Below are 25,669 nucleotides of genomic sequence, written 5' to 3'. Positions count from 1 at the left end.
TGATCGAGTAAATTAAATTAACAATTTATTTTCCAAGGAGTCAATTTTTCGTACTAGAAACTCGAATCGTGGCTAAGTCGACTTGGCTTAGCCGCTTAGAAAATTTATCCACTGACTCCGATAAATATTACATAAAATATAATATATCCTCAATTAGTGTTGGTTGTTAAACGGCTCGTTTTGAGCCTATTTTTCAAAACGGCGAACTTAGCCAGAAAAATATTGCCTAAGCCTAGGAGATTTCTATAATATATGTCTAAACCTTTGTTCCTTCTATGAGCAAAATCTTCAGACTTGCGTAATATTTTTCTGGATGAAATATTGATAGCCGTTTTTAAAAATCGATACAAATCGAGGCGCTTAACAACACTACCCCCAATTCATTAACCTTGAGTCAAATGATAGCAAATCATTAAATCTTTTACTCATAAATATCAAACAAAAAAAAAGGTAGTGAGTGAATGAATGAATAATAAAAAAAAACACAATATTACAATAAAATCGTATTGTTCGTTTTTTTTAAAAAAAAATTTATAATTATTAATTGGCTGATAATAATTAATACTTTTATATATAAAAAAAAACTATTTTTCAGAAAAAAAAAATCTATAAAAGATGGTGGATAAATTTTTTGCTTCGTAATTTTGTGCGAAGTGAATATAAAAAATATTTATCGAAAGCCGCACCCACCGAGGGCGGATATATAAATTCCTGCATTCGGAGTTAACGCTACTTCGCGGGGAGGTTAACGAAAATTAATGTTAAAATTATTAATTTATAATCATATTTCGTACACTTCGCCAAAAATGTCGTTATGAATGCAGGGTTTAGGCATAAAAAAAAATATGACAAACTATGAAGAAAGAAGATAATAAATATGAAAAAAAATGGCAACTCCTAACACGTGAAGGTAAAAGATCGGGTGAGTTCATTTTCTTCTTTTTACAAAATTATATCATAAATATTTTAAATAAATACAACGCGGTGTTTTGTTAAAATTTCAACGGCGAATAATAAATAATTATATTATTTAATATAATAAATATAAATTTTAATACCTATATTATACACTAAAAAAAAATCATTAAGGAAAATAATTAAACAAAACAAAATTGAATGATATTATTTCAAACATAATAATAGAGATTACTCGTTTTGGGAAATATGGGGCGGTGGAGGGGGGGGGGGTGAATGTAAGTATTATAGTCATATTAGTGTTCAAGTGATAGATGAATATTGGTAAGTTGTTCCATTATGTGATCGCTTATAATAGATCAATCAGCTTAATTATGTACAAGAGGGTGAGGCCCGGCATTGAACAAGTTAAAAATAGATTTTATTATATATATATATATAGGTATGTAATTTAATACGCGTCACCCGTCTAATTTACGATAGATATTTTTTTTAATGTACAAAATAATATGAATGTAAATAGTTTGTGATGTAAGCGATGCCGAGTGTGGGGTGTTCAGAATAAGAGTTCTTTATTCTTAGTCATGTCTTTGACGTAGGAAGTGAATTTTTTGAGGAATTTTGGGTACTCTCTTTTGTAAACAGCTCGCAGGACGGACGGGGGAGTCCAGCCTCCGGGATTAACTGAAACGCCGCAATAAAATTAAGAATGAATTAATAATGGAAAAGAAAATCTTTATTTTGGGAAGGGCTTCCTTTGATCGTATTTTGGTTCATTTTTCAAAATGGACCATATCATTATTTATATGCAAGTAATTATTCGATTTGTGCATTTAGTTATATATCATATAATTCCATAGTAATTATTTAACAATATTTAAGATGTGATCTTAATTTACAGCTATTAAATAAACCACCAATCAGAAAAGTGGACGAATTAACGATCTAAGTTAGCCAAAGCCTTTATTTTTATTTCTCTTTCTTTCTCTCGATTTCTTTCTTATTACTCATATAAATCTTGAGAATTAGTTAATCTTAAAATCAAATTACCAAAAGTATAATTGGCAAATGTTATCAAATTCATACTTCCTTTTACTATTTAAGAACTGGGCCGAAAAACCTCCAAAATTTTTGACTGGCCAGTTAGTTTGGATGGACTGATCTCTGGTTAGTGTAGATGGGACATGTGTTTAGAGAAGCGTTATAATTAGAGACCTTACCGAGGTGCCTATTTTTAAGGAGGCCTGATCAGATTTGTATATTTTAAGTTTTTCTGCCCATTTTCATTTTAAAATTATTTTATGGCACGATCCGACCTCTGGTTATCAAGCCCAGAGCCTAAATTGGGCTTGTTAGGAGTGTAATTAAAATGCTAAAAAAAAGAGAATATTATGATGCGTTACTTTTGGAGCAATATGTTATCTTGCATTTCACGTTTTTGCGGTTGATATTGGCAAAATTAATATCGTGGCTTCCACCTGGCGGATTATCGACGATGGTTTGGCAATGAAGAAAGACAGCTAATTTGACGCGTATGCAATTATTGTCCTATTTTCACGGGAAAATTTTAAAGTTAAATGTCGTATTGGGATCAATGATATATATATTATACACTACTAGATTGGCGATTCTTTCATTAGATTTATTTTAAAAGTGCTCATACATAGGAGTCAGCTGTAAAGCCATTTTGTGGTTTGCACGCCGAATGATTTTATTGGCATTCATATAATGATAAATAAAGACGCAAAATGGCACTACAGTTGACTCCGAAGTATGAACACTTTTAATTAATGAATCGCTAATCTAGGAGTGTGTATACATCATTGATTGTCTAAATTTTTTATCATTCACAGCTGGAGATTTTTAAATTAAAAAAACATCTGATTTGACGGGAAATGCATTCCAGCACCTACCCTATAAGAATCAGACCATTTTCGCTATAAACCTTTATGTATTTTTTTTTAATCTATATGGAAATTAATATAGAATACTTCAAAGGTTTTAAAATTGTCTGAAAATTTACAGTGTGGGTGCTCTCAATATACGTTGAAATACATTTCCGGTCAAATCAAGTTATCAGTGAATGATTTAAAATTGAGAGATCGAATCCCAATGAATTGAATTTGAAAACAGGGTTTATCTTCCTCATTCCTCTTTTTCTTTTCTTAAAATAAAAAAGAAAGAAAAAAAGATATTGATCAACATTTCCTATTCCTTCACAAGCCATGATTAGAAAAATCCCCTCAACCAAGAACTTATAGCTGTTAGAGATGATGGCATCTACAAAAGGGCACTCTAGGGGAGGGGGAAGGGGAATATATAAAAATTTATAGCTTAGTTAAGTATTAATTAAACCAAATTATACCTAGTTTCCACGAAATTACTTCTTTTTTTATAATTAGTCATTGAAGAGGACTAAAAATACCGAGAAAGATCTCCCGCCGGTAACTAACATAATCGAGCTAACAACAATATGAGAGGAAAAAGGAAAAGCTTATTCATAACGAGATTCAAAAAAAGGATGGGGAACAAATATATTTAATTTTAAAAAAGAAATTAGGATTATAACTATGGCTTGGGGATGGTCGTTAGAATAATTGCAAACCGACCAGGTGTCTAGGCACTTTGTGTTACCCTCTTCCGATAGCGAACTTTGGCTAACATTTTTGATATGAGACCAAAAGCAGGAATCCCTTTGAGTCGCAGGCCAGATCCTTTTGTGAATCTGGTGAAATACGAGGGTATCTTCGGATAGAACCTCCAAAATTTTCATTGTTTCCAGGGTAGCTTACATAAAATATTGTTTTAACAAACAAATTAAATGGGACCAAAATAACCTGAAACCGGTTTATCAGACTAAAATTTGAGACCAGACATTTCAGGGATATTAAAAACGAATTCCTGCCATGGGGTCATTCCATATCAAATCAATTACAACCCGTCTATCTCAGATTTTAATAAAGCTTAGGGTATAGGTAAATGAAGTGTTGCAATTGGTGAATCCAGAATTTTTAGCTTCTTAGCTCTACTAGAATTGGAGATGTAGAAGTGGATCTACTTAGTCATTTCGAAAATAATGATTTTTCAAAATTAGGATAACTTTACCACAATAAATGTATATTATAACTCATTTTATAACCCTAAAAAAAATTCTTGTGAATATCTTAATTTAAGTCTTTTGATATTTCCGGTTAAAAATTTGTAACAATTATTTAAGAGTTATTTGGAAGCCCTACATCTCTCAATTTTAATAAAACTAGGAGGCTAAAATTTTGAATTCGTCCATTACAAGACTACATTTAACCTACATACCAAATTTTATCGACATCTGAGATGGTTATGTTGTAAAACGATTTGATTTGATATGGAATGACTATTCCGATTTTAAGAATCGAATCAATCATTTAATATTTTTTGAATAATATTAACGAATATCAGTTCGGATTATTTTAATAAATTATTCGTATTCGAATATTATTCATTGGTTGATTCGTATCAGGCGAATATTAACTTCAAAACTAATAATATTCTAATTAAACTCGTTAAATGTCGTTTTTTTTCTTTTCGGAGTTAAAAATGTCAAAATAATGTGAAGAAAAATTGGTAAAAAAAACATCTGATAAATGAAATCGGTTCGTTCGAATAATTCAAACAACGATTATCTTAATTCATCGTATTCATGATAATTCAAGATAACGTATATTATAAGGGTTCTGGACCCATTAGGTATTGATAAGGACTCCGGTTAAAAAAAATTTTTAAAAGGGGTTGTGGTAGTGTTGCTAAACGAATCGATTTGAACCAATTTTTGAGATACGGCTAGCTCAATATTTTAGCCAGAAACGAATTGTTCAAGCTTCGAAATTTCGCTACTAGATGTCCAAACCTTCGTGCCAACTATGAGCAAAATCTTTAGGTATGGGTAATATTATTTCTAAATAAAATATTGAGTTTAACCCGATATTTAGAGCGGTTTAATCAACAAATACTACGGGGGTTGTATACGAAGATACGAATAAAAATTTTTATTTTGGTACAATATGTTTTATTTGCATAGCGTTCTGGTAATGTCTTTCAGATTTATAAATATAGGCGAACAGTTCCTTTAAAAATATTAAATCTTTTAGCACATTCTCCTTTGAGTATGATTTAGAAAATTTAACAACCTCCATTGTTTAATTAACGAAAACTCGTTATATTTGTTTGTTTTAAATTAATCTATGATAAAAAAATGACTGAATGATACAAAAAAACAATGTCCCCTTTCAAGAGGTTTTATGCAAATAGGTCAAAAAAATTAAAAATCTGCCCACTTTTAAAGTGGACAATTGTGCAATTTATCAGGGCATTTTCTAGTAGTCGTAAATAGGAATTTGATTTCGAACTCATAATTTGAACATCCAACTTAGATAGGTTAACTGTATGTTATTGAGGTTGGGTTCGGGTTAGTAAAATCAAAACCCTGGATTAATTCCTCTAATGGGGGAAGGAGGGGGGAGGGGGAATAGTCAAAATAAATCTAATGGAATTATATTCATTCAAAAAAAATTTTTACTTTCCCAATCGTGCCTGTAATTAGGGTCGAAAAAGTAATGGCAAACTTCTTTAGCGGTGACGCCCTAAAAAAATTTGAAAGGTATAATAAAAAAAACATGTGAAAATGAAAAGAATGGAAAAGAAAAGAAAAGAGGGTTAAATGAAAATGAGTCAAAATTAAGGAATGGAGAGAAAAAAAACCTGGACAATATGAATAGCTTTGAGAGGATCGCAAACGAGTCCTTCCTCCTCCAGTTCTCGTTTGTAAATCTTCATATCGCCTTCCTCGGCTATAAGTTGCCATCGGTCGTCCCTTAGGTAAGACAAGGGGTCGACTTGGGCTATTGCCAGCTGCTCGGCGAATATTCTGTCTACCTATAAGAGAAAAATAGTTTTTTTTAAAAAAAAAGGATATTAAACAACTCATTAATAGATTTAGCTACTTTTGGGGGTTGGGTCAGATTGATATGTCTTAAGAAATTTTTTTTAAAAACGTGATTGATAACAAACACCATACATCCTTTCAAAAATCTCACGTAGGGAATCGGTAATTTTTGGGTTGAATTATATTGGGTATTTTTTTTAAACCAGTAAAATTTCATGATAAGACATTATAACCCCGCGGATCACTGAAATTAGTTATACGAATTTTTTTCCCGCCAAATCTGCGAATCACGTTATTTAAGCAAATTGGTTTACTAACTTTAGCTATACATGCATCGTTGACAGGCAAATTTAATAACATTAATTCCTAAATTCGACAAGATAACTCATATCTAATTTCAGTGAGCTAGGGCGGCGGTGTTATTAAAGTAACTTTAAAAAATATTCTGTTATTAACTTGAAACACATATTAATAAGAAGAGAGCCAATAACACTTTTTGGCCGATACCGGCCCGGTTTTATTTAAATTTTTCGGAACGGTCCGGGTTTTATATCAAGGCCGGCTCAAATTTTTAAAATACGGCCCAATCTGGAGGTCTCTGTTTTAAAGCAAAATTATCATTCCTTAAATGTTTATTCATTTATCATTTAATAATATAAAATTTGTGAGAGAAATATTAAATTTAAAAAAAAAGAGATAGGAGAAAAAAAATTAACATTACATTACTGTTTATAGATTTAAAATTTTGTAGATCAAATTTTTGTTTAGTTTTTATTATGAGCAATAGTTTTCATTTTTGGGTATTGGCCCATGATAATGGTTAAAATTGAATTGGCATAAAATATGCATCTCTGCAATATGATCATTTATGATCTTATTATTACACACTGTTCACGTTTTCTTCCTTCCATCTTTCTCCTTATAAAATTATCAATCTATTTATTTATTTGTTCCTTTCCATGGTTTTAAAAAAAGTTAACTATACAAGTTTCTATTATATTTTTACTAGGTATGCAATAATAAATTAACCTCTCCAGAAAGTCTGTGGGTTTTTTGGGATGGATGAGATAATTTGGAGATGGCCGAGTGATAACTCGCGGATTGTTTCGAGGCCAGCTGTTGTCTGTGTTTGAGTTCCTGCGCGTTAAAATAAAATCAAAAAGATAAAATGCTGAAACATTGAATGAAAGTAGATGCGGTTAATCGGGATAAAAAGGATCTGAAAAGTTAGAGTATACAGGGTGGAAAAGGTATAGCGCGATCTTACTATTTATTAAATGGATTATATTCTAATAAAAGTTAGTTAATTCTGATTAGCTTGGTTATAAGACTAAATTTATAAAATGAATACATCTTAAGAAAGCAAAAAAAAAAAAATGGAAGTAGATCATATGAGAATATTTTTTTTCTTACGTTTTCTTCCTTGTCCAATTTGTCGAGCGTCGTTTCAACGGCGTCGAAAAACTCTTCCTCCTTTATAGCGCAATGGGGCCCTTCCTAAAAAAACAAAGAGGAATATTATTCAACAATCATTTCAAATAATAAAAGTATTTTTTTTAATATCTTTCTTTATTTCGTTCTCTCTCTCTACTGATAGTAATATCATGTATGTGTCATGTAAGTAGCAAATAATAATGTAATAAGAAACCACGCTAAAAAAAATCCCCGTAACGCAACGCGAAACGCTTGATTCAAGCAAATCACAATGCGTTTTATTTTATTCATTCTAATTTTCTATTTATTTATTATTTTAATTTTTAAAAAAATAATTACGTGCGAAAAAATAAAAATTAAGGATAATTAACAATAAAATAGAAAACTAAATCTTTACTTCAAAGTCGGGTCCTCCAAATATCATCGTTTTTTTGAGGTTAAAATTTTGAGCTTGATTGCAGAGCTCTTCCAGCTTTTTCCGCTTCTCAACTTCCTATTGCATAATTACAGTACCCATTAAAATCGTATTAAAAATGGTGGTGGGGGGGAAGGACTCCTAATTGTATTAAGAGTAAAATATATTGGGGAGTGGGAGGTAGGGAGTAAATCTAGGCACACTGCTTCCAAATATGATTTATTTCTCGAAGACGCTGGAAATAGTAAGGGGCAATCAAATAGAAATAAACTTCGCCCAAGGACAGAGATAGAATTTGACGGGTCGAGGTAAATATCCCATTTAGATATGTGAATCGAATAATTTATTCGAATTATTTTATTATTGGAGTTAAGCCAGGCCCGGATATTTACAAAAAGAAATCTTTCAAATGAGCCGGGCCAGCTTTTGAGGAGCTCGGTTAATTAGGAAGAGTAAATATGGATGCCCAAAAGACTCGTGTTATGTAGAACCGATGCCGGTAAATAGTCTATATAGTAAATTTATCTATAAATTTGGATATAAATATATCAAGGATATCACAATTGGGCCGAGGTTTGATGCGTAATAGGAAGGATATAATATATTGGATATGGACTAAAACCCGATGTTGGGATAGAGTTGTGTTCCAAAAGTATCTGCAAAAATTTTGAAATTTTTACTTCGTTTAGGATATTTTCTAAAAAAAATGGGTGTATACATTGTTGTCTAAAAAAAAATTTCAGCAAGGGATATTTTACCGACATCGATTATCTGTAGTGAGCTTCTCAAGTGCAAAATTTTTAGTAAAATGCCGGTTTAAAGTTTCTCAAGGAAAGCGCCAAATTTTTAAACGTTTAATTCGCGGAGGAAAAAAACGTTTAAAAAAACGGGGAATTTATTTATAAAAAACCAAAAAGTGACTGTAATAGAATATAATCGTCACTTTTAAAGTAATTTATGATAAGGACCTTTTCCAATTTTTTCTTCCAATGCTCCTCCCTCTGGTAGAGTATATCGATGCAATGGGAGAGGGTGGCTATGAGTCCCGAAGTTGTGGCTTTGAAGGTGAAGGCTTCGCCTTTAAAATCTAGGCTCTGAGGCCAATACCCATTTTCTGATAAAACAAAATAAATATTTTAAAATGCAATTATAAGCAAAAAATAAATGCTTATTTTTTTTAAGAGAGAGAACCTGAAATTCCTGATCAAGTTTTTAAGATATTTTTTAATTCGACCAGGTAAGATAAACTCGAACCGGGTCGTAAAATGAACATATGGTATCCGAATCGAACTAGGCTGTTTTATTTAAGTCATCCTCCAATATAAAATACCGTATGATGTGAAGATATAAAAAAATCTAAACACGCGATAAAATAAGCTATTCTTTTTAACTTCTCTTAAGTGGTCTATCTTCGGCTGTGGTTAACGTGATGTCGTTGGCGCTCAAGCCCTCTTCCCCGTTAGAGGCGGTACCGTTATTTTCAAAATGTTCGATCAACCGAGTGTCAACGGTAGGTTCGTCCTCCACCCTTTCCGAGTGCGGTTTATCGCACTCGCCGAAGAGGGACCTATTAAATTTCTCCCTTATAAGGGAGCCAGCACCGAACAAATCAATCTTGGACAGTATGGCTGAAATAAAAAAAAATGTAGAATTGAAGGATAGTTTTATTGTTAATGTTAATCGCCATAAAAATATCTTTCGCCTTGATAAATTCTTTATTTATTTTCTTTTGTCTTAACCAGCTGGTAAAGAATTAAAAGGACAAAATATATAATTTTGCGAAAATGTTCACTTATCTCATAAAAAAAATATCTTATCCAATCATGCTAGCTGGCCTTGATTATTTTATATATACCCCCGGAATTTATGTTGCTTGTTACAGCCAAAACCAAAAGTAATTTTTTCCAGTTTTTGGAATGTTTCGGTACTTGATTTTTCTTTTTATCAATTATTAACATCTATGTATTCATTTAATATACTCTCTAAAAGATTTATCATTTAGTTGGCATTTGGATAATTATTTTTTGGTTTAAATATACAATTAATTATGGAAAAAAATAAATAAACAGGGGACAAAAATATCCTAAATAAATAAATCGAATAAAAAAAAAGTATTTATTATTTAGTTAAATTTTTTCAAATCCTTCCCTAAGAATCTTAAATATTTTGGGATCAAATTAGGGTAATTTCTATGTCTCCGCGAATTTACCAACGAATATTATAATATTATTGCACCCTATAAATTTAGTATCATAATAATGAAGGATTTCAGTTGTCAAACCCTACAACACTACACTTCAAAGAAACGGAGAGGTAGGTTTGTGCTATTCCCGACCGGCGTTAATAAGAGATTTTATTCAAATGGTGTGGATTTTCTTTAAAAAAAGATATATATATACATACTATGAGTTCGAAAAAGATTCATGGTTAAATTGTTTGAAATTCGTAAGGTGGTGTTTTGTGCCGGAATCGGGGCATATTTAAATACATTGATTTTTTATTTTAAAAAAATTCAAAAATCTAATTTTTTAAAAAAAATAAATATTTAATGAGACATTTTTCATAGGTGGAATTTTACATAACTAGATATTTATCAGAGATTTGCAAATTTTTTAAACATAACTAGATATTTATCAGAGATTTGCAAATTTTTTAAACATAACTAGATATTTATCAGAGATTTGCAAATTTTTTAAACATAACTAGATATTTATCAGAGATTTGCAAATTTTTTAAACATAACTAGATATTTATCAGAGATTTGCAAATTTTTTAAACATAACTAGATATTTATCAGAGATTTGCAAATTTTTAAATATACCCGGGTCGGGTCTAAAGGTCAGGATGTATACTTTGAATCGCCATTATTAGCTATAAAAATTAAAAATTGTAATATATTTTTAAAAAAATCCGGGCCAGGCCTGAAAATATAAAACCCGAACCGGGCGAATAAAAACTTTTAAAACCGGGTCTGGGCAAAAATTTTAAGTTAAAATGTTTCTTATTAATTTATAGTGGGGGTCATAAAAAGGAGCTCGCAATTCTTTTAATAAAATTAAATTAAAGGGATCAAGCAGTGTATAAAAAAAAATGTAATCATGAATTACGAGGACCATCTATCTCAGAAAACCTCAGTCTATGTACAACTTAAAAATAAGAAAGTTGGAATGATGATTATTCGATAAATGATAAATGAAATAGCGGAATACCTTAAGTTGATAGGTTTAGATGAATCCTAAAGGTTCCTTCTGTCCATCCACTACTATTAGTTCTCCGACATCATTGTTGAAGCATCAGAAATAAAATGGTACTGAAACTAGTATTGTTAAACGGCTCGATTTGAGCCGATTTTTAAAAACGGCCAACTTGATATTTTAGCCAGAAAAATATTGTCTAATAAACCTCGAGATTTCGGGAATAGATGTCAGAACCTTCGTGCCATCTATAACCAAAATCTTCAGACTTGCCTAATATTTTCCTGGACTAAATATCGAGTTAGCCATTTTTTTAAAATAGACTCAGAGCCGTTTACCAAAAAAGAAAGAAAGAAAGAAAGAAAGAAAGAAAGAAAGAAAGAAAGAAAGAAAGAAAGAAAGAAAGAAAGAAAGAAAGAAAAGAAAAGAAAAGAAAGAAAGAAAAGAAAAGAAAAGAAAAGAAAAGAAAAGAAAAGAAAAGAAAAGAAAAGAAAAGAAAAGAAAAGAAAAGAAAAGAAAAGAAAAGAAAGAAAGAAAGAAAGACGATAACAGAAACTAAGACAATATATATAAAACAATTTTCTCTTGATAAATGTTAAAATTAACATTTATAAAAAAATTAATGGATCCGCATCTTTGCCCATTTAGAATATATAATCAACTTCCCCAAAAAATTGATTTAAATTAATGATTTTTTTTCTTAAAAAAATTATGATTTAAATCGAGATCAGATTTAATAAAAATAAAGACGACTGCACCCCCCCCCATCCCCCTTTCAAATTCAAAAAATAATTTTTTTAAAAAAATGTATATAATTGTCTATTTTTTTAGTTCAAGATAAATTGAAAAATTATTTCTTTTTTTTGAAAAAAAAAATAAACTTTGGTCGAAATTTCAGTCAAGGACATTTTAATACTTTATAAAAATATCATATTTTTTTAAAAGTTATTAAATATGTTTTAATACTTTTAATCTAAGCATGACATTGTAAGTGTTTCTTAAATTGATGGAAATTAATAGTTTTTTTTTTCGCAAAATGACAATTTTTCAACGACAAAAAAAATATTATATATTTTTACGAGAGATGCAGAGTAGAGAGTTGGGAGAGGGGAAAAAATTGTATACAGGTAAAAAGGTTTAAAAGGGTCAGTAAATAAAATTTATTTATTAATAAATATAAATGTAAACGTAATATTTTTTGGAACTTGAATTTCCTTTCTACATATGATACGGCATTTTACCTTCGTAAATTATCATTTAAGACTTGTAATCAGTATTAGGTATCCCATGCGACCAAGTCTGACCCGGGGAATTACGAGCAAGTTTCTGACCCGACCCGTTTTGTGAAGTTATCCGGCCGGCCAGTGAGATGGTTATCGGCCCGTGGGCCGAATATTCGGGCAGTCGACCTATTCCGAACTTAAAGTGTATCATTTCAAAACCCATTATCTGTTGATACCAACAATATCAAGCTTTTAATAAGATTGATTCCCCCAGTCATTTCCATTGAAAAAAATATTTAGTTTTAAATTTTAAGCCATAAGTGCCTCCGAATTCTAATGAAGCCTTGTAGTTAATGGGGTAAAAAGAAATAGGGAAAAAAGAAATTAAACAAACGCTTTCTTTATTATTTTAATATCGGTTTTCATGATACAATCAAACTATACTGCCCATGACGGAGCCTAGTATTTTACTTTTAAAATCAAGTGTTCTTTAAAGTTATTATATCCCAATCGCGAGCCTGATGATTTTACTCGTATATGGCAGAAAGGTTTGGACAATCTATTAACGAAATTAATATCTTAATTTAAAATTGGCTAAATCTAGCCGTTCAACAAACACTATTAAAATCTTTCTTTCTCCCTCTCTAACCAGGTTTTTAGAAATTAGTGGAGTCGACATTTTCTTCTTAGAAATTTCATGACTTAAGATAGGAGGCTACTAATTTTTTTTCCAGGTGCTGGCTAGAATTATCGAAATAATTGAAATTAAGAGAGTTAACATCATATCAAAAAATTTGAAGAAAAAAAATAATGAGAAAAATAATCACGATGTGGTTAAAATTAAGTTTGGTTTCAAATTTTTGAATTTTTTTTTTTGTTGTTTGTAAAATTGAAAAAAAAAATTATAAAATAGTAGAAAGTTAGAAAAAGTAAAAACAAATTTTGGCCAAAAAAAACCAAAACTATAACGAATTATCGATTTAAATCTCAAATTCTAATGCTACAAATATTATTTTTGAGGTAACTTTTTCTTTAAAAAACAAAGAAAGAAAGAAAATGATAACTAGTATATAATTATATTGTTAACTCAACTAAGTGAAAAACTTAATCATAGCCTAGTATATTAGATGAAACAGATAATGATTAGGTTTATATCTTCGAAGTCTTATAGTTTTGAAACGCAAAACGTAGTTATGTTTTCTCTTTCTTTCTTGATCAATTCTTTCAAGAAAACGCGACACATACTCACGATTACTGCGCAATAAATTATCAATTTCTTATAAAAATAAAAACGAATTTTAAACAATTTAAAATAACGGTTTTTAAAAAATAATTTTCATAAATTTTACCCCCTAAAATGGGTTCCCATCCCTTTAATATAAATTGACCGTTCGTAGTGACCCGTCATAACAAATGAGCCTTTCTTTCTTTCTTTTCTTTCCTTCAGGCGTCATAAACTTTTTAAAAAATATATATTGTTTATTCCTTCCAGGCTTTTATAGCCACAATCATAAATGATTAATATTTAGCAGTGAAGGTTATTAAATCATCTGTTCAAATGTCTTCTTAAAAATGTTCCAAAAAAAAACAATTTTTTTCTTATAATTTCAGGTTTCGGGTATAGTTTTCAGGCTACAACATTGTATAAAAGGTTCAGAAATTTTAAACTCTATATTTAAGGGGGAAATTTTGATAAAAAAACTTAATCGAAAATCGATTTTCTGAAGTCCGAACCTACCCGTCCATATTACCCCGTGTTCTATGGGTTGCTCGTAAATCGGTCTCTGTTTAGTCTGAGGTCTCAAAATGCCAAACCAAACAATTTTAATTTGAACCCAAATTGAAGTACAGAATCCTGGTGGAAAAAAAACAGTTTTTTCGGGAAAAAAATAAACGTTTAAAATACAAAAGATTTATCACTATTATCCTAATAGAAAATATATTCTGCAACATTTTATTGCAAATTTTTTATTATCGCAATTATTTTTATAACTTGCTCATTTTGTAAAATTTTTTATTATAAAAAAACTAACTTTTTATTTTTTTATAAGAAATATTTTTTTTAAAAATTTTGTTTTTTTTTTACAAATTTTATTGATAAAAAACAAATTTTTTTGTTTTTTTTATCATTTTTTACATCTCTAGCTAAAATATAAATTTAAAAAAAAATTGATTATATAAAATAATTATTTTTTAAATATTCAAAAAATATTCTTACAAATCTTTGATAAGTTATAGGGATCTAATAATAAAGCATAATGCATTACACGGGCATAACATTTTTAAAAAAAATGGATTTAAAAAAATTATTAGTCAAAATAATTTTAAAGCTTAAATATGGTTGACCTCCTAACCAAATGTCAATCGTCAAAATATCCTCGAATTAAATGATACATATTCAGCCCAGGTTTATAAATCGAAATTGAGAACTGGACCATAGTTCAAATTCCGAAAATTTTTCTTTAAATGGATACTTCCACGATCTGTAAATTCTGCTAATTTTAAACACCAAATAAACATTTTTAAGAATCATTTTCATTTCCTTTTTTAAATTTGAGGAGAGGGACTCAGATTCTTGGATTTACCCAGGGTCAGATTAATCAGTCCTAGAGACCCGACCCGTATTTTAATTTTTTTAAATATATCCGGGCTGGATCTATAAAATCTTTTTTTTAAATAACCGGGTTGGGCCGAATATTAAAATCAAATAATTTAAATTGCCATTATTAACTATAAAAATTAAAAATAAATATAATATTTTTTTTTTAAAAATCCGGGCCGGGGACAAATGCTGCAGGTCTCTAAGATTAATTGATTCATCTATCCCATCCACCAAACTTATCCGGAGTTTTCGATTCCGATTATATAAAAGAAATTTAAGATTAGCCACAAAAATATGGAAGAAAAATAGTTTCGCTATTTGATTCGGTCCCGCGAAACGTGTATTCACTATTATTTGCTAAATCACACTATTTTTTTGGGAGGTGGGGGGGGGAGGAAAATAGCTAATAATGGTGGCGATAAAGCGATTCTATCACATTTAACAAAACTCACAGGTAACGGGTAAGGAAGGCGTTCGCCTATGGGTCGCCAGTGGTTGGGACGATTGGGACTTGGTCGCATTGCCGATATTATTGGCGCTAAAGGAGTTGAAGGTGTCGGAATCGTCGTCGGGTTTGAACCCATTTTCATAGTGGGTGCAAACGGATTCACCGATCACGTTTGGCCTGAGTCTGTTGTTGCAACCGTTGCCGCACGGCGGATGATTGAGACGGAGGCAGGAGTCGAAGTAGTGCTGCAAATTGTCGATTTGGTGATTGAGAATGTCACGGAAGGTCTCCATCTCGGCCAGCTTTTCTCTCAGTCCTAGGCCCCTCTAAAAATTATGTGTAAATGCGTAATATGAGTGCTTGAATGAAAATGCATATTTAAAATCTTAATTTTCAAAAAGATTCCTTTCTTTGATCATACAACATCCTTTGGGATACATAGAGATATGATAAATTCATTTTAGAATTCTAAATCAAAAAAAAAAACGTCGTGTTTTTATTAGTATGTTATCATCATGGTGCCGTCGAAAAAAAAATGAACGAAATCTTGATCGAACAGAACAATCCACATAAAATGATATAGAATAAATTGGTATCCGAATATAAATAAATGACCGAAAAAAGTTGATACCTGTCAACCAAAATTCCATTAACCTTTTAACTTATCCATTTTTCCATTCCTTTCAATAATCCCTTAAACACAATTCAAAAATTTTAAGTAGTCTGGTCGCAGTATCTGACAAATATTTGTTTGACCAGAACCGTCCCCGCATTTCGAGTCGGGTCTTCAATTCTCTAATTTAAAGCATTTAAAAATTTAAACCTTAACGGAACAGGCCGAGTAACTGGACAGGCTGGTGCCGGAAGTTATGGATAGGGAGGAAGGTTGTCTCTTGAGCAGCAAGCTATTTTCGCTGCCAAATCCGGAATCGTCATTACTACCGTTAGAGTTGGCGTTATTGATCCGACAAGATTTGTAAAAATCCAGGGTTTCCATCCATCGGAACCTTTCCCGGTCCGTGTTGGTTCTCAGGTACCAGGCGTTGTCGTTGACCGTCACGTCAAAACGGAGCTCGTCCAGCTCGTGGGGCTAAAAATGAGCCAATAAAATTTCATTATTAATATTTATACAATTTTCCTTTCCTTCACTTTTTCTGTTCTAAGATTCAAAATTCTCCAAATCCCTTTCTTTCAAAAGGAGTTTAAAATTATAGCGAAAAAAATAAATAATATATATATATAATATATAATTAAAATATAAAACAAGTTTCGAGTGATTCAAAAATATATATAATATATATATATATAGCCAGACCCCCGTGTATATTACGTATCTATAATTATCTATAGATTATCGATTCTGATCAATCATTCTTTTTTTTATAAGATTATCGATTATTAAATATATATTTTTTTAAAATTAACTATCACAATCTATAAAAAAAAATGGGGAAGGGAAGGATCACATTTCTTTAAAGTTATATTTAATCAGTTTGCAAAAGAGAAGGGGGAAGAAAAATACCAAGTAGACGGTAAAAAGAAAATCGATTTTAATTTTATGGAATAGAGAGAGAGAGAGAGACAAATAAATAATCTTTATAACAACAAACAAGTCCATAAAGATATTTTTAAAAAAGCCACGCGCCATTTTAATTTTCCCGCATAAAGAATATTTTATAAATAAATTAAATCTCGGAAATTTATATAGTGTAATAAGTAAACGGGAAATTAAGGGGCGAAATGGGCATAACGGATAAAACTCCCATTGAGAAGTTCAAGCCCGCGCTTTAAATAATAAAATTCCAAAAGGTTTCCCACTGGCATAAAGCAGGGCTAGACCTTATCATTGGGGGGGGGGGGGGTCAGCAGTGAGTATATGTTTATTTAGATGATCTCCTGCTGTAAACCAGGGGCTGCTGTTAAAGTTGGAAGTAGAGATATTAACAGAGAAGTGTCCCATTATAAAAATTTACTCCCCTCCCATCCAGTAAGCGTAACATCGGCTGGTCTCTTATGGTCGCGAAGGAGAAAGATTTTGGGGTTTGAGATGGTTGGGGAATCGAAGTTAATTAATTACAATAGAATGCTAACGTTTTCGTGAAGCAGGCGGCCACCTAATATTGTTGAATCCGCCCCGCCATGGCGACATAAGCCACCCATTACGAAAACCGCAACTCCTGCAACGGTGTTCTGCCACCATTATTGAATCTAATTAGAAGACCAAGAGAAACCTTGAACTCATCATGGCCAAGTAAATTGGTCTAAACGATTACAATTATTCACGTGGGAAAACAAAATGGCGCCTAAGACTTTTCATTCTTCCAGTAACCAAGAAAATCAGGATAAAAAAAAACTTTTTACAGGTATTTGTTTTTATTCCGAACTCTCGAGCCCGGATAAACCTTTACGCAGACTTCTATGTCCAAAATTATTTTTTTTTTAAAAATCGAAAAGTTTTAAAACTTTTATATGATTTAAAATTTTAATTGAAATCGTATGCCTATTTTTTAAAAATTTTTATTTTCTTCTTTTTCGATTAAAGTTTCAAAAGTTTGCGAATCGATATTTTTTATTTGATATTTGGGACACAAACTAACGCCTTTTTTCCATTAATTCAAAATCTTATTTTTATTCTATCCAATATTTTTCTTTAATTTTTATTTTCAGCCCGGAATTCGGATTAAATTGGATTAGATATGAAGAAAAAAAGGTAAGATGGGATAGGTCCGATAAAAAACACTTCTTGGCCAATCGGATTGCAAAAAAAAATAAGTCTGATACAGGACTTATAGTGCGCATAAATTGAACGATTTTAAATGCATTTTTATTATTTTTTTTTGTTTTAAATTTTAGACGTTTCATTTAAAAATAAAAATTAACGATTAAGGGTTCAATTTACGTTTACGTTTGTTTATTTGCGTTTTAAAAAGCTGCGTTGAAAAATTCAATTTGTGCGCATTATTAAGTATATTTATTCCCTTCCTTCCTTCCTTTTTAAAATCTTTAAAATCAATTTAAACAAATCTTAAAATTAAAATTCCTTCCTTCCTTCCTTCCTTTTTAAAATCAATTTAAAGAAATCTTAAAATTAAAATTTACGCAAGTCTAAATTATAAAAAAATAATAATTAATTCACTTATAAAACGAGAAAGTGTGTTGTGCGGAATGTATAATTAGCTAGCAGTGTTAACAATAAAATATTCGTATTTTTTTTCTTTAAATAAAAAGTAGTTAATTTGATTGTTTTAAAATGATATCCCTTGGACAATCTTTGTTAACATTTTTTTCTCTTCAATTTTTATGTTTATAAGCGGATTAAAAAATTTTTTAAAAAAAGTTTTTCGAAAATATGAGTCAAATATTTCATGGCTTCATTTTTGTAATGATAAAAAATAAAGAAAGAAAGAAAGAAAGATAAAAAAAATTCTTTACTATTCTTTCATTTTAGTTTTTCCTTTCTTTCGAATAGTCATTAGAAGTATTTATTGAGATTGAAATAGTTATATTTTAAGTTTTCTAAGCCTGAAAATAAAAGATTCGCGAGTTAGTAATAAGTTTATTCTTCCATTGGGATATCTGTATGAATAATACTCCTCGTGAGAAGAGGAGTGTATTATCTTTCCAATTTGTAAAAACTGCGCATCGTGTTGTCATTCAGCGTTCCGATATACTGACAGGTGCTATGCATTACTAGCCTCGTTAGTCGAGGTTTATTACAAAACAAAAGACAAAAGGCTAAATAATATATACGATGGCATGCGAATTCATTGTAAATCCAGATAAATATCTCGTTCGATGATTCCTAACAGATCTATCAAATGTCCCTAATAAAGAGGAATATCCGGAAGAATCACGGGAATATACCTAGTAAAATAAATACCTATCGGAGCGGGAGTCTCTTTTAATTTCAAAAAACATAAGATAGCTTTTTCTCCAGCTCTGTTGAGGCCGATTGAAGCACAATTAAAAGGTTTGGAAGGAAATAAGCCCGATTTCCTATCTATGATATGATCATTAATAGCTATAAAAGATGGCCGTAAAACGTGAGTCTACGTCTAAAATCTTTTTAACTTACTTTTTAGTCAGCCTTAACCTATATTTGATGCAACTGCTCTAAATTGATTGACATATCCATTAAAAATATAATATTAGAGCTAATGTAGGGCAATGAGACTAGAATAGTGTTGCTAAAAAAAACTTCGATAAGATTTTAGTTAAAATTATACTAAACTTTGTGATTTAACCACCATATGGGAAAAGGGTTTGGTTATATACTGGCAAAACCAGGTATTCTTTTTCTTTTATGCAAATTTTGATTCAGCCATTTTTAATATATTTAAACTGTGTATCATATATAAATTAGATTATGGTACGCCATTTTAGTCTCCCGCGCAAAGAATCTGCACTAAAAAAACTATTTGAGAAAAAAGAAATAGCGTATCACCAGCTGATTTATATTCAACGGCGCTTCAAAATGTTTTGTAATGAATGAATCGTCTGTCTAGAATTGGCGCTAACTGTGAATGGAGGGTTATGTCATTTACCAAATTTCTGGTCCAACAATGAGATCAAACTGGGAGAAATGAATTTTTTTTTTTAAATTTAAAAAGTTATGACCAGAATTTGGATAACCTGAACTAAAAAAACGAGTTCTATTTCCGGTTCTAAAATATTTTTTAAAAAATGGCCTTGGTTCCTGCAAAAAGTGAGATCTAATTCCGGTTCTTTAATCGCAGTTCCGGGTGTACGAAGTTCCACTCCAAACTCTGGTTATGACATTTTTAAAAAAAATATATAACGACGAAAACAGAAAAAAAAGATGGAAGCCGAAAAAAAATTAGAGGTAACAAAACAGTTAGGATTTTTTTTGGGGGGGGAGGGGGGGGGGTCAGTTATTATATTACCCAAAATTTGAAGATTTGTCCGAATCCTGGTGTGACGTCAAAGTGGAACATAAATAAAATAATGCTGAAATCAATACCGAACAATAATTGATATGGAACATTCAGGAAACTTTAACCTTGTGATCCAAACCTTAAATTATTTTAGCCATGGACGCCCCAGTCCGGCTCCATAATGATGTAGAGAATGGGGGGGGGGGACTGATTGCCTCCGCGTATTCGGAGAGTAACTACAGTAGAGAGATCCTAACGATGATATTTAGGGATTACGAAATTTAAAATATATTCTTATACAGGAACTTGGATACTGACAGTAGGTAAATCGAAGTCCACTAATAATAATTAAAAGGTGCATCATAATGGAAATTCCACGATTCGCCAGGGTAAGGATTGGATGGGGGGGGGCATATTAGAGGATGAATGTAAATTAAAAGTGGTAAAAAATGTTAATGGTCATATTAGAAAAAATTCGACTTGGTAGGGGGAGGGAAGGAGTTTAAGTATAGTCATAATCGATTTGATTAATTATTAGCCGGTATTTATGGATGCTGTTAGCAGAATTTTTAAGTGTTATGCATATATCAACCACAAGAAGGATGATATTTTACTTTTGTATTTTCATTTCAAATTGATTTATAATCGTAAAAATTTAGTTGTGACTAGATATTTTCTTTTATTCTGAAGAAGTCAATATTTATCATCCAAAAAATGATTTTTATATATTCGTCAGTGAGATCCAAAATACATTCTATACAATAAATTCACTATTCTATCATCTAAACGATTTCGTATTCCAACAGTATCTAGGCACAAAAATGTCGTGCCTGTATTTATATAAAAGTATTTATATCCATATTTAGACACATTTTTAGGCCAGGTATTGTATCTATTAAAATAACAATATTTGCGAGACTTGGCAACTAGAACATTAAAAGTAATCATTACCCCTAAATTTGAATAATGGTTTTAAAAAAAATTAGATATTTCATATCAATTTCAGGCGAGTGCTAAAGAATCCCGGCTTGCATTTATAGTTAATGCGTTATCTTTAAGGGTTGCATTATTACTGCTGATTCAGTTTTAAAAAAAGTGAATAAACACATACAATTCATTTGAAAGGAGATAGGGAATTATAGAAGACACAAAAATGAATTTGGGGTAGAGGAAAATTTTTGATTGAACATGAATAATCAAAGAAATAAAATGGAAAAAGTGAAATATTAAAAAGATACTTTTTGGACTAGAAACTACAGTGTTGTAATGATTTAATGAAACATATTGACGATTTAATTTAAACACATGCATATATAATTATAATCTTTACAACTGTACAACAAAAGAAATAATAAAAGAAATTTCAATAATACTTTGTCTATATTTTAATTATTTTTGCAAATATTATCATTTATATGAATGGGTTTAAATTTAATCGTCAATATGTTTCATTAAATCATCACAACACTGTAGCTTGAATTTTAAAATGATTTTTGGCCTGCTCCATGTAATCTTTGGCCTGGCTATGCCAATACACCGAGAAATGGAGGGAATAAATGTAATTCACACATAAAAATATGGAAGTTAACTCGATTAATGAAATGGGATGCAAAATAATCACAGCTTTAGATCTGCACAATATAAGCAGCCCAATAAAATAGAATAGTATGAAACATAGTAAATCAATAAAACATACTATTACATGTTAGCAATGGAAGTTATCCAAGACTAATTTTAGTAAATTCATGACTTTAGTGGCTCTGGTCATTAAAACAAACAAGTTTACTAATATTATATGGTGGTAAAGCAGCATATAAAGTAATATTGCAAAAATAATAGTTTAAAATAAAATTACAATTTGCTTTATGAAGTATTTATTGTTCCACATATTTCTGTAGGGTAAATATTTTTAAAAGATAGGTTTTGCTGTAAACAAAAAAAGAATGCATTTATACATGCTAATTATAAATCTGAAGACATTTCAATTAAGCTACTCATATTATTAATATTAATAATTGAAATTAAGATGTATGCCAAAAACATTTTATAAATGTCCTCAAAAGAACTCTCGATAAATAATAATTATCCTTATCTTCCAATTTGTGAATGTTGTAAATTACTTTTCTCTCGATTAAATCTTTTATAATTTAGCGAAAATTCTATTAAAATTTAAGATAAAGATTTAATTGATGAGTAGTAAATAAAATAAACATGAATTAATTATATTGAGTAATGTATAAAATAAACCGTAATAACAGCTTTGGATAGGCTAACAGCGCCTCTGCATCCGAATTCCACATCATCTTCTGATTTATAATAGCTTAAGGTACCCTGTTTCAATATTACAAATCGATCTTGCCAGCCATGGATGTAATTAGTCCATTTGCTCAATGTGCCATGAATTTCAGGTAGTCCAGAATATATATTTTCTTCGATGAAATCATCGTCATCACTCAAATTAGCACCCTCTTCTTCGGTCATCATTATGTTATTCAAATAATCTCATGAACATATGAGGGGGTGTATATCGCAAAAAAATTAAATAATTTAGATCTCAACGAGGGATAATTGATTGGTCGATAAATAACAATAATAAAAATTCTAAAATTAAATTGAAATATATATTTAACTTATTAAATATATGCCTAACCTAATACCTAGGTTTTTAGAAAAACAAATATATCAGAGAACAATTTATTTAGCCGATGAGTATATATTGATTGACTAATAATAGCCAGTATAGACTTAATCATATTATAAATATTAATAGTTTATAGTCAATAAGATTAAAAAAATCTGAATCCTAAGATATTAAATTTCTACATTTAAGATATAATAATTAATCTCTAGAATGTTCTTTGTTTTTATTAAATAACATTTTTTAAGTTAAATTTTCTTCAATTTAATAATTTAAAGTTTCTTGATAAACACTGTAATGCATTGGCGTACGGAGAGGGGGGGCAGGGGGACAAACCCCCCCCCTCCCCCTAAAGCCAAATAATTCAGGTGCCGGATTATATTTTTCATAAATAATATTGTTAATATTAATTTATACTTGTTAATATTTATTCCTATCTCATATATATATATATATTTAATTACATTTATTTATCACATTCATCTACTAAGTTATTTTATCAATTAATTTCAATTTCAAGTTTTCCTTGGCGTAATTTATCTATTATTTTCTCTAGTTGCGTAATATTTATCTAAATTTCTAGTCAAATAATAATTATCTCTGAAACTCCTTGTCCAACAGGGAGAAAGAAATTGCAAGCTTGTCCAATGAGATGGACTCTCCGCCATCAACCAGTAACAGCTTTTATGGAGTTAGAAGAGCCGATTATTATTGCTATTACTGAAATATCACAATGGCTTGAAAGAAATATTTCCTCCAAGCAAGAAAATTATTGGATTCAATACTTATTCCAAATTTTTTTTTTCATTAGAATGTATTATTTAATTATACAACTATTTTATGCAATACTTTTCAAAAACAGAGAGCATTTTATTAGAACTCAAGGAAATTAGAGCTAATGTTGATGAAGAATTTCATATTTTATATGTTATTGTTGAGTCAAGAAAGCTATACATGTGTAATATTTGTCCCCATCAACTTGCAGCAAGCAAGCTCATCGTCAAAACATTAATATAGGATCAGTAGAAGAGTATTATAAAACAAATGTCCCCTCTCCCTACCTTTTTCATATGGTGATAGAAAAAAAATATAAATATTTGTTATATTTTTATCATGAAGATGTTAAAATATCTTATGATGCCTTATTAGCTGAATAACTATGATTAAAAGATTAACTATTGTTGATACAGTCCTAAAAAATGCTATGGATGCTTTGCATTATTTCAAACACATTTTAGATTATACTCCCAATGTATTAAAATGGTTATATATATATTAGCAGCTCTTTAGTAAACTAATGAGAGACCATTCTCCTTTTTAAGAAGAATAACAGAGCCTTGCAGAGATACTATTTGCAGGACACGGCCCAGATTTTTTTTTTAAATTTTTTCCGGCCCGGGGTTTTTTTTAAAAAAATTTTCAGGCCCGCCCGGCTTTTTTGAAAATAAAATTTTCGGGCCCGGACCTTTTTTAAAATAAATTATATTTATTTTTGATTTTTATAGCTTATAATGGCGATTTAAAATATTTGGTTTTAAAATATACAGCTCGGCCCGGATATTTTTCCTAAAAAAATTTCCAGGCCCAACCCGGATGTTTTTTTTAAAAAAATTTCCAGGCCCAACCCGGATGTTTTTTTTAAAAAAAATTACGGGCCCGGCCCGGGTATATTTAAAAAAATTAAAATAAGGTCCGGCTCGGGGGTCGGGCCTGCAAGTCTGTGAAAAATATACCTATGAATATAACATCTGAAAGTATATTTAATGATTTGGATCTTTTGAATATTCATAGGTATTTAACGTCAAGCAGGGATAGATAATTGGAAAATTAGCTCAAAATATACAAAATACAATTATTCCTAAGAAACAATACTTTATATATTTTAAAAGCTCAAAAAATTCAAATTTCAATTTTGGATCATTTAAGTGATTCATATCGTGGGTTATTTTCACTTTATATTATATAATTCACATTTATTTTATAGTTTTTTAATGCCGGTTTATATATACAATTTTTTTAATTCACATTAGTTTAAAATTGTGTATTAGAAAAGTTATTAGTCCTAATAAATTTATCCTTAGTATTTATAATTAATAGTAGTATTTCTTAAAAACTTTTATTATCCCCCCCCCCCCAGACCAAATTCCTGCGTACGTGCCTGCTGTAATATAGTAACCTACTTCAAGTACTGGGAAACATGTCTCTATAACTTACGATGAACTTTCATAAGTCGCAATAAATGAAAGATCTTTTAGCTGATTAACATGTTTTTCTCGAGAATTTCAACGATATGAATAAAATCCTGTCTTCTTTTTTATTTTTCCCTTCTCCAACCTTCAGTATTTTTATTGATTAATCAACCAGGTTATGAAATCTAGAGTTCTCTCAACCGAGTTAAATCAAGGTTTTGACTTTGTCTCTCATTTGACTTTTCAATCTCATGTTCTATAGCCAATCCATACTACAATCAGGGTTGCCAGGTCAGAATTTTGAAATTGCGGGAGAAATTTGGTATTATGCGGGAGAAATATGAAAATTGCGGTAGAAATATAAAAATTGCTAAAAAAAAATTGGGCAGCCTTAGGCCTGGATTTTAAATTGACTTAACTATCCGCCCATTATTTTTTATAATTAATTTATATAAATACAAAATCGGTAACTCTTTTTCAAAATAAAATAACATCTTGATTTATTTAAATATATTAATTTATAAAAAAAACCAACGATCTTTTTTAAATATAATAGAATGTAAACAAGATAATATTTTATAAAAAAAAACGATTTTAATTTTACAATTAAAAAAACATTTTATGCGAATGTCCTGCAAACCGCAATTAGAAATCTATCGTGTGTGTATAAATATTATAGAGATAGGCGCTTAATTATCACTATCACGTTTAAATACATAATAAGGTACTCTAAAAATAAGAAATAATACAGATGCAACTACAGTTGCGGCAATTGTAATCACTTATCTTGTAGTA

The 25,669-nt window shown here is 30.2% G+C and overlaps 1 protein-coding gene across 2 annotated transcripts; it reads right to left on the bottom strand.

Moving 5' to 3' along the window:
- Nucleotides 1-526: 526 nt before the first annotated feature.
- On the bottom strand, nucleotides 527-22,597 carry LOC135930048 (ceramide transfer protein-like). Of its 2 annotated transcripts, none has more exons than XM_065466828.1 (13): nucleotides 22,295-22,597; nucleotides 15,976-16,242; nucleotides 15,157-15,478; nucleotides 9,077-9,313; nucleotides 8,654-8,799; nucleotides 7,668-7,763; nucleotides 7,250-7,333; nucleotides 6,866-6,973; nucleotides 5,653-5,826; nucleotides 5,471-5,534; nucleotides 3,485-3,702; nucleotides 2,319-2,463; nucleotides 527-1,599 (listed from the first exon to the last, which is right to left on the bottom strand). In XM_065466828.1, the coding sequence occupies exons 1-13, from the start codon at nucleotides 22,529-22,531 to the stop codon at nucleotides 1,472-1,474; spliced, it is 2,226 nt and encodes a 741-aa protein (XP_065322900.1). In that variant the 5' UTR covers nucleotides 22,532-22,597; the 3' UTR covers nucleotides 527-1,471. The 2 variants fall into 2 exon arrangements, with proteins under 2 accessions (XP_065322900.1, XP_065322901.1); XM_065466829.1 differs by lacking the exon at nucleotides 22,295-22,597 and adding an exon at nucleotides 18,585-18,845.
- Between the last annotated feature and the right edge of the window lie 3,072 nt (nucleotides 22,598-25,669).

The sequence above is a fragment of the Gordionus sp. m RMFG-2023 genome, chromosome 5 (genome assembly GCF_954871325.1).
Source record: "Gordionus sp. m RMFG-2023 chromosome 5, tfGorSpeb1-WG-v2, whole genome shotgun sequence".
Classification (NCBI taxonomy): Eukaryota; Metazoa; Nematomorpha; class Gordioida; order Chordodea; family Parachordodidae; genus Gordionus; species Gordionus sp. m RMFG-2023.
This window is presented reverse-complemented; position numbering and strand designations above follow the sequence as displayed.

What these genes read in the sequence shown, in the direction of transcription:
- LOC135930048 (XM_065466828.1), bottom strand. Translation starts at nt 22,531, where the DNA reads ATGATGACCGAAGAAGAGGGTGCTAATTTGAGTGATGACGATGATTTC. An exon ending in TTGGAGGACCCGACTTTGAA is followed by an intron (nt 7,334 to 7,667) that starts GTAAAGATTTAG and finishes TTGTTTTTTTAG; the next exon opens with GAAGGGCCCCATTGCGCTAT. An exon ending in TTACAGGCACGATTGGGAAA is followed by an intron (nt 3,703 to 5,470) that starts GTAAAAATTTTT and finishes ATTTTATGTAAG; the next exon opens with CTACCCTGGAAACAATGAAA.